General features: G+C 47.4%; 1 protein-coding gene across 3 annotated transcripts in view; it reads left to right on the plus strand.

The window, feature by feature from the left end:
- The window catches only part of TPD52L1 (TPD52 like 1), a 943,512-nt gene that overhangs the window by 862,084 nt on the left and 66,989 nt on the right, over positions 1-14,439 (plus strand). The window contains exon 6 of one of the 3 annotated variants that reach the window (XM_069234805.1): positions 10,148-10,186. The exons of the other annotated variants lie outside the window; for them this stretch is intronic. Coding sequence (XP_069090906.1) covers positions 10,148-10,186 — 39 coding nt within the window. The remainder of the gene's footprint in view (positions 1-10,147; positions 10,187-14,439) is intronic. 3 annotated transcript variants of the gene reach the window in all.

The raw sequence follows: 14,439 nt of genomic DNA on the forward strand, positions 1-14,439 counted from the left end.
TGCCCCCCATCCCCGCCAGGCCCCCCGCCAGGCCCCCAAGCCAGCCAGTGGCCCCAAATCCATATTCAATTAAACTCACTTGTTGGTCTGGAGGACCGTAGAGTAGGGCATACTGGGGGAGGACCCCATCCACAAGTTTCTCCAACTCCTCTCCAGTGAAGGCAGGGGCCCTTTCCCCAGGCGCAGCAGCCATTGTCCCTTCCAGACCGAGGTCACAGCAACACTTGCAGTATAGGTCCTCTCCTGTGAAAGTTCAAGTCGCAAGTGGATAAGTAGATAGAAAATGGCGGTGACGTCCGCGGCGGTGCGTACCGCGGCGGTGCGTCCCGCCACCGCCGGCGCCCTTCGCCATTGGCTCCTGAAACCCATAGGCTTCAATGTTAACCAATGCGGCTTTGCGCCGCGGTCTTCGCCCGCCGCGGTGTGCCACGCCAGCGCATTGACCTCACATCCCATTGTCACACTTCACAGGTCAGGCAGCCGCCATTTCCAGGGCCCACATGGCTCAATTTCAACAGCGTCACACAGGCCTAGGCCTTGCATAGCCACTCAGACATGCCATTCACTGCATAGAGAATCGTTTACTGTGCTAGCTGTGAGTACGTACCTGTGGGTTGCTTGACTGTGTGCTCCATGTTGTCCTTCCTAGGCACCGTCCGCTGGGTTTGGCGAGGAGACGGATGAATCCTCCCGTGTACCGACCGCTGGTGGACCTGTCGACAATGGAAGAACGCCACATTATCCTGACCTACCGTCTTAACCGTGCCACTATCCATGAACTGTGTGCCCAGCTGGAGCCCGACCTGATGTCCCCCATCCGCCAACCCACAGGGATTCCCCCTCTGGTGCAGGTCATGTCAGTACTCCATTTCTTGGCAAGTGGGTCATTTCAGACAACCGTGGGAATTGCTTCTGGGATGTCTCAGCCCATGTTTTCGAAGGTGTTATCCAGAGTGTTGTCTGCCCTGATGAAATCCGTGAGGAGCTACATCATTTTCCCTGAGGTGGGCGAATTGGCTACAGTGAAGGGTGATTTCTACGCCCTTGGACATATTCCCAACGTAATTGGTGCCATTGATGGGACCCATGTGGCTTTGGTTCCCCCAAGAGACAGGGAGCAGGTGTACAGGAACAGAAAAAATTACCATTCAATGAACATCCAGGTGGTGTGTTTGGCTGACCAGTACATCTCGCATGTAAATGCCAAATTCCCAGGGTCAGTGCATGACGCCTACATCCTCAGGAATAGCAGCATCCCTTACGTGATGGAACAGCTACAGAGACACCGTGTATGGCTAGTGGGGGACTCTGGGTACCCCAACCTGTCGTGGCTACTGACCCCAGTAAGGAATCCCCGGACCAGGGCAGAGGAACGGTACAATGAGGCCCATGGGCGTACTAGGAGGGTGATCGAACGCACCTTTGGCCTCCTAAAGGCCAGGTTTAGGTGCCTGCATATGACAGGTGGATCCCTAATGTACTCACCTAAGAAGGTGTGTCACATCATCGTGGCCTGCTGCATGCTTCACAACCTGGCTTTGCGCCGCCAGGTGCCTTTCCTGCAGGAGGATGGTCGAGACGGTGGTGTTGTGGCAGCGGTGGAACCTGAGGAGAGTGACGAGGAGGAAGACGACGGGGCTGAAACAGACAACAGGGACAGAATCATTGAACAGTACTTCCAATAGGACACAGGTAACATTTCAAAGATAATTTAGTAAATGCTAACTACTCTCCAGCATCTCTGCTGCCTGTCTATTTGCCCCAGTGTATGATGACTGAGTTTTGGCTTTTCCCTCCCTATTTCAGATCTGGGGTCCCCACTACGAGTCCTGTGCTTCGTTTCCCCATGGACTACAGCTTTGTGGCAGCTGTTTGTTGACTTCACCATGTACAAGGACATATTTGCACTGTCATGTCAATTACAATCTATTGAAATCACAGCCAGACTCCTGATATTTTGGTGCAAAATAGGTGTTTATTTAAGTGCTCAAAATGGGATGGGTGGTTTCAAGTGGGTGGGGGCTATGGTGAAGGAATGTCCATGGCAGAGTCCAGAGTAACAGTCACACAGGTGCATTGTCCAGAGGCCTGTGGAGAGATGGAGCATGGGCAGTTCAAGGATGGACAGGGTGACAATGTGGGACAGTGGGATGACATCAGGTGGTATCCATTGCTGGCGGGGGTCTTGACATCCTACTCTGTCTTCTTGCGAGATCTCAGGGCCCTCTTGCGGGGTGGTTCTTCTCCTGCAGGAGGTGGGGGTCTGGTGGGCTGCTGCTGTGCGGGGGCCTCCTGTCCACTAGCGCCGGCGGAGGTGGTTGGCTGTTCTTGGTCCAGGCTAGTGGCAGGGGCCCTTGGGTGTTGTTCAGTGTCCGCCCTGTTGTTGACGAGGTCCTGCAGCAGCCCTACCATGGTAACCAGGGTGGTGTTGATGGCTCTGATGTCCTCCCTGTACCCCCGATAGTGTTCCTCCTGCAGCACCTGGATCTCCTGGAACCGGGCCAGTACCGTCGCCATCGTCTCCTGGGAGCGGTTGTATGCTCCCATGATGGTGGTGAGGACCTCGTGGAGAGTGGGTTCCCTGGGCCTCTCCTCCCCCCCCTGTCGCACAGCTGCCCTCCGAGTTCCCCTGTTTCCCTGGGCCTCTGCCCCCTGGCCGGTGTGCCCACTACCACTGCCCCCAGGTCCCTGTTGTTGTTGGGGTGGTGGGTTATCCTGGGTGCCCTGTAGTGGTAGACACACCGCAGATTGACGCGCCCTGGAGACAGAGGCATGGGCCCGCTGGGTGGGAGCTGTGCTGGTGTTCCCAGAGGGGTTTGGGTCTGTAGTGGCCTGGGCCTGTGTGAGGGGAACCGACTGTCCAGAGGTCCCCGATGGTCCGGGCTGGTCATCGGTGTCCAGGTCGACAGAGCTGCTGTCATCGCTGACGGCCTCTTGGGTGGGGGGGTGTGGAGAATTCTGGCCCCTCCGCCGCGGTGTGTTGACGGTCGGGTCCTGCAGGGGTATAGAGGTATGGTTATAGTTTCAATGTGTGGCATATGGGTGTATCTGTGGGTTCTCGTGTCCCCAAGTGCTGGCATTCGTGTGTGGGGGCTTTGGTGAGGGTGGCTTGTGGGGGGGATTTGTATATGCATTGGGCATGCTTTGGTGATGGGTGTCCATGCTTAGTGGACGCATGCAGGCCTAGGTTTTGGGATGTGTGGGTTGTGATGGTGAGACATTGGCGGGGAATAGGTGTGCTGGGGGTGGGGGTGAGGATGGTGGTGGGGGTGAGGATGGTGGTGGGGGTGAGGATGGTGGTGGGGGTGAGGGTGGGGGTGAGGATGGGGGTGGGGGTGAGGGTGGGGTTCGAGGATGGGGGTGAGGGTTGGGGTCTGATTTGGCATGCAGGTGGGGGGGAAGCAGTATTGAAGCTTCAACTTACCAGTATCCATTCCTCTGACGACTCCTGCGAGGCCGTCAGGATGCAGGATGTTCAAGACTTCCTCCTCCCATGATGTGAATTGTGGGGGTTGAGGTGGGGGTCCTCCGCCAGTCTTCTGCACGGCGATGTTGTGCCTGGATACCATGGAACGCACCTTCCCCCGTAGGTCGTTCCATCGCTTCCTGATGTCTTCCCGATTTCTGGGGTGCTGTCCCACTGCGTTCACCCTGTCGACAATCCTCTGCCATAGCTCCGTCCTCCGGGCAATGCTGGTGTATTGTATCTGTGTGCCGAACAGCTGGGGCTCTACCCGAACGATTTCCTCCACCATGACCCTGAGTTCTTCGTCTGTGAAGCGGGGTTGTCTTTGGGGTGCCATGGGGTGGTGTGTATGATGTGTGGGGTGGAGTATGTGTATTTAAGTGAGTTGAGTGTGGTGGTGTGTGTTGTTTTGTGTGTGGATAGTGTGTGGGTGATGGTGTTGAGTGGCTGTGGCTGTTATTTTTTGGATGCTGGTGTCTCGCTCTTGCCTTCTTGACGAATTTTTTAGCGTAGGGGTTTGTGGGTGATGTGGGTGTGTGTTTTATATTGTATTGTGTGTGTGGGAGTGGTGTGTGTATGTGTATCAGGTGTGTGGGATTCAAATCGTCCAATGTGGCTGAGTTTTGTTCGTTTGTGTGTATTCTGACCACGGCGGTGTGTCCCGCCAATGGAATACCGCGTTTGAATGACCGCCGCGTGGATTCGTGGGTCGTAATGGGATGGGCGTATTTCTGTTGGCGTGGCGGTGGAGGTTTGGTCACCTCCACCTTTCCGCCGACCGCTGGTCTGGCGGTCTGTTGTGGCGGTCGGATTTTCGGAGGTTTGCCTTCTGCGGGTCAGAATGACCGTGGCGGGTTTCCGCGACCGCGGCGGGATTATGGAGGATTTCTGACCGGCGGTAGGCGCCTTTTACCGCCGAGGTCAGAATGACCACCATAGTTACCTAACTATTATGTTACTCTAACCATTGTTTTTTTTTTCCAGTGAATTTGTAGAGTTTTTTTAAGTAAAGTAATATATTATTACCATACCTAATGTCAAGCCCACACAATGGACATCATCAACTGCATGCGGCGTGGGGTTGGCCGTAAGGCCTCCTCTTGTGGATAGCCAAACCCCCCTCCGCACATGGCAGTCTGGCATGCGCAGTGTATGGTTGGCCTTGCAGGTTCTGGCTGCACTCAGGCAGACGTACTGACGTTTTCAAAGAGTCACAACATGAATATGTAACAAGTGGGCTCACTGGCATTATCATAGGGTGAGCATATCAATATATAAGGGAACTCTATCATCTTTCTCCAAAAACCACCAATATTTTTAATTAAACGTGTATTTCAGCAAACACCCAATGCTATGTTTAATAATAGTGACGATTCTAAAAATGCTTAATAAAGTTTTAATAAGACAAAATCAACATGCCTGTGAGTGTTTCTTTTGACATTAAAAATGTTAAAAGACTCTTCAAAAAAACATATCTCTGAGTCTTTCTTTTAACAATTTTCAGCCCACAAAATCAATCATAAAAACAAACAGAAGAGAGTCTTACACTACAGCTCAAGAGTAGAGAACGGCTTTAAGAAAATAATACGTTCTCCTGGGATTGTGAATTTAATGACCCAGGAGACTTACTGTTTTTATTTAACATTGTTGAGGGGGCTGTTGAACTCCCTGCAGCCCCCACACTATTAAAAAAATGATTGGTGGCCCCCTGCCTCTTGTAGGTGCACCACAAGCATGAAAATATAATAATTTAAAATGCCCTAGGGCATTATGGGATGCTTCTTTCTAGGAGCAGTAGATAATAAATATGTGGCTCCTGCGGCGCATTTATTATTCATTCTTTTGATATTTACATTGGGTGTCCCAGCGTCCATCCTAGACACCCAGATCATTTTTTTGGGGGTGGGCTGTGGGGGGAGCCCACGGACCCCACTGGATCCCCTTTTTTTAGAATATTAGGGTAGATAGCACATGGCCACCATCCTTGACCCTTTACGGGCCTCAGGACCCCAACCCTTGGGTCATTTTCTTTAATTAGGGAGGGGATTGCAGGGATGGTGACCCAGAGACCCCATCCACTGGGACACCATATTTTCTTGCCTAAGAGTGTGGGCAGGGAAATCTTCTTGTTCTTGCTTAAGGATGATCCTCTGGATGGGAGCAAAAAACATTCTCTATGCCAACATTCTTGGTCAGAGAACACAAAATTGCTCCCACTCAGTGGGAGAAAATCTAAAGCTGCTCCTGTCGGTGGGAGCAATGTCAGCTCTTGCTGCACCTGGGATATGAGCTGACAGGAGAGCATGTGGGGCTGTGTGGGTTTGGGGCTCCATATCCCCAGAGCCCACAACTTAGAAATAGTGTTGGATGCATGGGGGGCACCCCAGAAAAAAATAAACAAAGTGTTGCTGACTCCAGTGCTAGCAGGGAGCCAGTGGGTTCATGGGGGCCCTGGAGCACCTCCACAGCCCCCAACATGAAAGATGTTGTGGGATAGACCAGGTGGGCACTGGAGAACCACAGTTGAAAAAAAAAACAGTCACTGACCTATGGTTCCTCTTGCAGGGAGCTGGCAGAGCCGCAATGACCCTAGGGCCCCCCCTGCAGCCCCAACAAAAATTAAACATATGGTGTCCTGTGGGGGCGCCGGGACATCCCAAAAATAAATAATAAATTAATAATAAAGGAGGTGTGGGAAGTGCAGCAGCCCCCAGCAAAATTAAAAAACAAAAACAGTACGTCTCCAGGGTCATTAAATCCATGATCCCAGGAGAGGTTGCCATATATTTTTTAAAGCACTCCTAACTGGAGCTTTATGTTCTGCTGGAGATAAGGACCGTGATGTGGTTTTTGTTATGGCTGCATGCTGTGGAATGAAAAATATTAAAAGAACGACTCAAACCTATGTTGGTGCTTTTTTATAGAAGTTTATTTAAAAAAATGAAAGACATTCACTTTTATCAACGTTTGCATTGTGTGAATGAATTAAATATATGTTTAAGTATAATTATTGGTGATTTTTACGCAAAGACAATAGGTTTGCTTTATATATGTTGATATGCCGACCCCTTCATAAAGCCACTAGGCTTACTTTTTATATTTTGATGTTCTGACCCTTTGACAAAGTCAGTAGGTCTTCCTTACTTTCAATGATACCCTTTATATTGTAATATCAAAATGTCAGCTGTGCGCGGCTGTGGTTTTGGGCGCTAGGCCCTTTGACCAACCCCCTGCTGAGCACAGGAGTTGGGTGAAGGGTCTGGCATAAAGTGGGTTTCAGCATCAACCCTAAACCATACACAGCCAAAAACCATGCACACCAGGGGGTTGGCTGCCTAAGTAGGGCTGGTCACAGGACCTGGACGCAGGATATAGTTACTTTAGGGCATGAGCAATAGGTACTTGATACTGAATTTCAGTGGTTTTCTTCATTTGAAACAGGATGTTTTAACTAACATTTTCACCTAACTATAACATCTATTTAAACACATAGATAGATAGATAGATAGATAGATAGATAGATAGATAGATAGATAGATAGATAGATAGACAGACATTCACTGAAACAACAAAAAGTGCAGTTATGGTTACAAAACCAAACATAAAAAACTCTTATAGTTCAGAAAGCTAACCATAGTGAGGCCCTATCATGTGCACTGCCGTCTCAAATGACATAATTGATGACTTTTTTTAAAATGTTCATGTAGATTCATTGAATGATGTCAAAGATATTAGGAAAACAAAAAAATAGATTTTCAGTGGAAACTCAAACCTAACCATAACTACATAGATGCTCTGAGTGTATGTGTGTACCAGAAAAATGGAAAGCAACACAGACAGTCTAGGATTGCCACATCAGCTAAATAAATACTGAGCCGACAATGTAGAAGGTGTAGTGCTTTGCATCCAGGAACATTGTGGTTAGTTTGCAGCCAATGCAGATACCTACCTAGACATGGTGCTTTACAAACCTCGAGGGTACTAGCTGGAAACTGATCTAGCTGTGATTCTTGTGATACTGAGGAAAATCTCACCTTGTTGGGGTGCTTTGTTTATACTGTAGTTTTGACTTGACTGGTGTGTACAATCTTTGATATTGTGGAAATGAACCCAATCATGTTGTTGTTTCCTATACTGTGGCAATGTTAATATAGCTGGTATTATAGCATTTTACATTACTGAGGATTGTGAAAACTGACATGGTTATCCTAAAATACCAACTGTTGTCCTGACAATGCAGATCATGGCAAAATGCAACTGGGTACAGATGGATAATTCCATTGTGTGGGGCTAATTCTGCATGGTCTTGTACGCAAAAGAATGGGGTTGCCTTCTTGCAGCGTTTTTTGAAATTTTGCAGTTTTGGTAGTAGGAAGAGTGGACCTCTAGGTAGACTCAACTAATGTGGCTTTACAAGAAACAAGACAAGGACCATAGTAGCCATTATTCATTTAAATCAGTTCAGTGGGAAGTGCCAGGATTAACTTTACAATGAGGCGTGTTTCCCTCTTGCCTAAATATAAATATTGAAGTTCTTAATTAACTTCTTGTTTTCCTGGCTGTTGAAGATAAAAGGTGACGGAGTAGAAGAGGAGTGTGAGTGTTTTCTTGTGTCTCTTTAAACTCAGACAAAATGTGATAAATGGCTTGAAGCACAGTCATGTGACCAGCATGAATAAACTGGAGCCATTCGGCTCCACAACAAGCTTCAGATGCACACTGTGGTTCTCTCTAAGATGTACACATCACTCCAATTGTTTAAGTCTTCCCATTTACTCAAATCCTTTCTTCAGGCCCATTTAAAGGCTATTGAAGTTCTGGTAGAGCTATAAACTAATGGAACATCTGGGTTACGTGATGGTTGGATTTGAACCAAAATGTGTCACCTTCCTGAGAGAAAAACATGATGATAATACTGTTAGAATGTACCTAAAAATATATTACAAGACTCTTGACACAGAGAAAATATGGATTTAGGCTGAAAAAAAGTAATTTTCCAGTGCTGTCTTCTAAACAATTTTGGTATTATCAATTGTTATGAATCACAAGATTAATCACTTTATGTATTGAAAATGCGGGATTACCGCGAGCATGTGCCTGCTGTAAGTGTGTTTGTTACCTGTATGACAATTCTTCCAATTGGCAATGTAAAGAAGATATTCTGATCTAAATGAAGAATAGAGAGGAGATTTTTACTGATGTTGGAATAGCGCGAACCAATGGACGTTTTAATGCTTGTTTGTAATCTATGCTTTTTCCTATGTAAGTTTGTTCGTGTCTTTTTCTATTGTCTTTCTTTTCCCCGATCCTTAAAAATGAGTGCTGCAGCCCACCAGCTGAACAAATGAAACAAACTGAGCAATGGTTTCTAGTGCTACAAGGTGCCACTGGTAGAGTACTATCTAGTGTCCTTATACAGGGTGGACCAGACATCCAGGTTTTCCCCAGACAATCACAGTTTTCAGAGGACTGTATATGTCCTGATGCTTTTCTCACTTTTAAAAACATGTCCCGGTATTTGAGACAAGCGTAAAGTAACCTTGTAAAACAGAATTGAAACATTTTTTGTTCCCACACAGTCTAAAAAAAACTTAAAGAGGAGTCCGGGTGCATGCACAGCAGAGTGGAGACAGAGTGGGGTGGCTGAGGAGGCCAGGAGGGCACAGGGCGGAGGAATGTAGCCTTGTCAAATGTTCAAACGGTTGTCAGTGCTTGAAAGTCTTTAGTCCTACTTCTATATCTGGCCTATCCTGCTTTTTGCTTCTCAAACTTTGAGCACTCTGCCTTACAACACAAGGCGATTCCTATGCGACCTACTGCATCTTCGAACCTAAAGCCTAACCCTTCCCATCTGTGCAAGGACTCACGCCCAACCAGCGACCACCCTGCCTCCCCAGCACTTCCACTATTTGTAAATATACCAAACACCAGTGAGTGTGTACCGTTGGTCGTGGAAGGCCCTGCCCGGCCTTCATTTATTGACTAGTGTTGCGCTCCTGGATTGGCTGGTTCAAAGGTTGCCGGGCAATCCGGGTGCACCATTTTCGCAGGCTTCTTCTGCCCGCCCCGGCTTCATCCCGCCCCAGGGAGATGTTGCGTGCGGACCTCCGAACTGTTCTGCTTTTCGACTCGGTCGTCTCTATTATGCCCAAACAGTCACTTCCAGGAGCGTATGCTAACCGATGACCCTCCCCTCCCTCCCGAATGTTGTGATGGATACCAGACACTCCTGTACCTCTCAGATATTCATAGGCCTTAGCTGAATGGGGGCCCACTGCGACAACGTGAGAAACTAAAAACACTGATTTTACCAATAATGGCACCAGAGAATATATTGTGCTAGCTGCCTTGAAATGGTGGGGGTGTTGTTTTTTGGGGGGGGGGGGGATGATTTCCCAGGACAGCCTGGGGAATGTATAACAATTTTCTCAAAGCACATGGACTTCCACTCTACATCATCTTCATCTAGAGTCGTTAAACTAGAAATAAATAATGAAGTTTGGAGGTGAGTAACTGAGAGTCCACTTCTTTGATCACGTCATCGATTGGCACATGCGCTGCACAGACGATGTAGTTCCTTTCCTCGCATTCATCTGTGCTTTTCTTTTGCTGCTTTGGATGGTTTTGATATTCATTGCTCTTTCTCTCTCTGCTTCTTTTTACACTGCTTACATACGGAAGGTATTCAATCCGCCATTCCATGAGCATGCCGGCTATGAGGTAATTAATTGGCAATGCTATCCTACTTCCTGGTATACACAAACCGAAACATGCATTTATTTCAGGGTGTTAGCTCGACTCTCTTGTTTACTCCATAATTGAGAAAATGCCAATGTGAAGGAAAAAGCTTATTATATATTGCATGCTCCCTTCCTGTTTTTCTCATTAGCAGCTGCCACGTCCATTTACGTTTAGCTCTGGGCAATTCCTACTTTCATGCATTCACCCTGTGAATAATAGAAATTAAAAAGAGACAAAAATAGCAACTGCGTAAAAAAGGACGACATTGTTTCTGTGCGCGCCCAGTGGAGATGTGTATTTTGACAGATCAGCTCCGCCTACTTGTAATTAGAGCTGAAGCCTTTCCTGGAATTCATATTAAACTGGTGTTTGCTTTTCTCCTTAATATCGCTCGTTTTTTATACTAGCACAGCCACCCGTTTTTCCCTACATCTGCATTAATTTCCTTAACAAATGTATGCAAGCGGTGGGGAATTCGCTTTAAACGTCTCTAATTGTGAAGAAGAATGACAGCCGACTAGGATTCGGCTGTTTGACATTACGCAAATAGACGCTAGATTGAGTTAACATCAAGCGGTAGAGTTTACCGAAGCTGAGAGGCCACTTGGTGGCATGGACGTTATATGTTTGCGCAGTGCGTCCCCTGACACTGCTGTTGCGACCCCTGGCACTGCCTTTGCGACCCCTGGCCTCAGAGGTGGCAAATCAGTGCCAGGAGCACAGGGGAAAAAGAACATCATTATGGCATCAGTTGGGGCTCCAATCACTTTGTTTTCTGTCAATTTTTTATAACACTAAGGGGCATATTTATACTTGTTTTGCCCTGAATTTACGTCATATTTATACTTTGGCACTAGACCTGTCTAGCGCCAAATATATGGAGTTAAAGTCATTTTTTGGATGTGGAAACCTACTTTGCGTCAATGAGATGCAAAGTAAGAGTTCCCATGCAAAAAATGACTCTAAGGCCCTAGCGCCTTATTTATCCTCCTGTGCAAAAATCACGCACGGGGGGAAGGAGGAGTCAAAAAATGGTGCAAAGCGTGCCTGGGTCAGGGCTGGCGTTAGGGGACTTGTGGGCCTATTTCCATGGTGGAACACCATAGAATAAGCACACAGATGCCCTCCTCAGGCCCCAGGGACACCCCCACCCAAACCCACACCAGAGGGACAGCAGTGGATCGGGAACCCCATCCCACATAAGTATAGGTAAGTACAGGTAAGTATTTTTTTTTTTAATGTGCAATTGGGGGCCCTGAAATGCCCTCCCTACATGGCACTAGGTGCAATGGCCATGCCCAGGGGACCCTGGTCCCCTGTGCTGGCCATTGGTGTGGTGGGCATGATTCCTGTCTTTTCTAAGACAGGAGTCATGTGGTATGGATGGTTTTGTGTCAGAAAACGACTCTAGGCAGGTTGGAGTCATATGTTTTTACTCTAACCTACCTAACGTAATTTTTTGGTGCAAAACCCCCTTCTTCCATATCACCAGCCCCACCCGACTAACGTAATTTTTTTTTACGCCAGCCTACCCTTTGCATCGGCTTGCACCATTCCATAAATATGGTGCCCAGCTGGTGCACAGAAATGGAGCAAGCCGGTGCTAAACTTTTTGGTGCAAAACTGCATTAGTGCAGTTTTGCACCAAAAAGTGTAATTCAGGGCCTAAGTAAATAATGTAGTGTAATACAAATGGAGTATCAGTTGCTGGAATACGTCATTCGAGCTAAAATAAGTAACAAAATGCTTTTAAATGTTTGTTGTGTGTGCTTGCAGGAAAGAATGTGTTTATGTGAAAGTGTATGGAAGTGTGAATTTGTGTGTATGTGTGTGATTGAAAGTGGAGATCAATGGAAGTGGGATGTCATTTCCGCTACGCCTGGCATTTCGGAGAATTGATGGAATGGTGTGGGTGCAATTTGGCAGGAGGCGGATGAAACGTGGTCCATCCTACCATACCCTAATGTGGATTTTTATAGTATCCTTCTAACTGTCCTAGTTTAGAAATAGAAAATGCCAGGCTACTGCTTTCTGGAGAATATGCGTCCAATTACAAGAAATTGGCGCACAATCATTGACCAACAAAACCAGCATAAAGACACTGATCATATACATTAAAAGCAGTCAGTCCTGGAAGAAGGGGAACCAGATTAGACCTCCGTGAGAGTCCCAAATGCCCACAAAATTACACGTGACTGCAGGAAATGCAGGTTGTGGTGTTTTGTATTTTTAGTTTGAAAAAAGTAAACTTGCATCCACTTTTGTCCTGGTTATACACAGTTAATTTGTGTTCTTTTCATAATCCCACAATAGGATTTTTACCCTAAATCTCAAATATGCCAATTGGTGTACTCTAAGACATTTCACATAACAACTGTTACCTGAAATGCAAGAAATTATTTTAGATGATGCTGGCATAAATGAAAGTTAGCACAGACACGTCGGACAATGTGTGGTCATGCGACCTTCCAAAATCTCTTTCTTTAACTTCTCCCTCACTACTTGTTTGTTTGGTGCTACTAATTTAAAATTCTCTGCCCATCTACACCCCCTCTGACCTGTGTAACCCCGCCTGAAACCCCATGTGAAACCTTCCCTTAGCATATATTAGCATCCCCTTGCCTGTGATATTTGTGCAACCAAATCTCCAACTTCTCCAATTTAACTGGAGTAGGAACTTTTACCCCCCAGAGCCATGTGCGCCTCTTCCTCCTCATATTGTGTTCGTATGGAACTGTTGTGATCCTCCACTTCCTTGTGATGATTGCCACTGACCTCCTGAACCCCCAGCTGCTTGCCCCCCCCACCAACAGTTAACCAAGGCGTGCCTGCCTGCACACTTGGAGCATTCGTGCCTAAAACCGCAATACTCTCTTGTACATAGCCCTTTGTTGAAGTCCCAGCATGCTCCCAATAGTCCACTACCAAACTGGCTGGCCTGTCCTCTTGCAGCCCCCAACCCACCCCGGGTGGGATGGTCCCGAAAGGGACGATACGATATAGGAAGACCACTAGCAGTACACACCTTCTTCCCACATTTGGCCGGACCCATGGTATGCTGCCAAAGATCTGCATCAATCTCTCTCCATTGAATTTCGGGGTCACCGCCAATGCGGGCCCAGAACTCCTCATCATATTGCACCCAGGCATAACCGCTGTATTTCAACTGCGCTAACCTAATCACATCCAAGTATTTAAGAAGTGCTACTGAACGCTCCAGGTACTTTTCACAGTACACACTAGTGAATATCAAAAAGGGTGTAGTGCAATTCTCAATTGTTACAGGTGCCCTAAGGTGTTTAGCCAATTCAGTTTCTTCTTCCTCTGACCCTTCCTTTACTCGTAATTCTCTATGGAGTAGTTTCAACATTTCAACATACTCTCCTTCCCATATCTTTTCCTTAGTAGTGATCATTAAGTGGGATCCCAAGGGCTTAGAAGTCCCCATGTATGGGAGTTTTTTTTTTAAACTTTAACCTCTTTAGTCTCTAAACCCTCCTTCCTATTCTCCCTTGATTCTGTGTCTACTTTCCCATCCCCTTCTCCCCCCCAGTTACTGCCTTTCCTTCTATTGACTGACCACCCATGCCTTTCTTAGGAACTGAGTCGACCTCTGACCCCAAACACCCTTCTGTGCTCACAGCCATGTCCTTATGTATACCCCTTTCCAAAAGTGTGCCTCACTGCTAACTGTTTCAGTGGTCTACACTGCCGCTGACACCATTTCCTTTAGCTTCTGAGCTTTCTCACCTGGCGCCAAGGTCAGTGGCCGCTCATGACTCTTCCGCCTTGCCAGCTCTTCCCTTTTTGCCGCACCTTGCAAGCCATTCTGTCCCCCAGAGCATGAACCCTGTAAAATATGAAAAACAGGACCATCTGTCTCCCCCACCCTCTCTTTTTGTATCTTCTCTCCCTGCCACCATTCAACGTCTCTCTTTCTTACCCCATACTCCTCCTGCATCTCCCCTTCTTCTAAACTCTCTTCATCAAAATGAAGTACCGTGTTCCCACTGAAAACCTGCAACGCCACACCCGACGGCCCTGGTTGTTCTTCCAAGTAATTATATGATTCTTATTGGGTTTGTTGGGTAGCCGCTGATGGGCGTCGAGGGGCTGCTGGGAACCCACTCTCCCACCTAGCCACCATACCTGCTGTCTGTTGATGCCTTGAGACGCCGGCGGATGAACCAGATCTGCCATCCCATGGCACCCTTCCAATGTCACGGCCGTGG

Source organism: Pleurodeles waltl, chromosome 5 (genome assembly GCF_031143425.1).
Source record: "Pleurodeles waltl isolate 20211129_DDA chromosome 5, aPleWal1.hap1.20221129, whole genome shotgun sequence".
Classification (NCBI taxonomy): Eukaryota; Metazoa; Chordata; class Amphibia; order Caudata; family Salamandridae; genus Pleurodeles; species Pleurodeles waltl.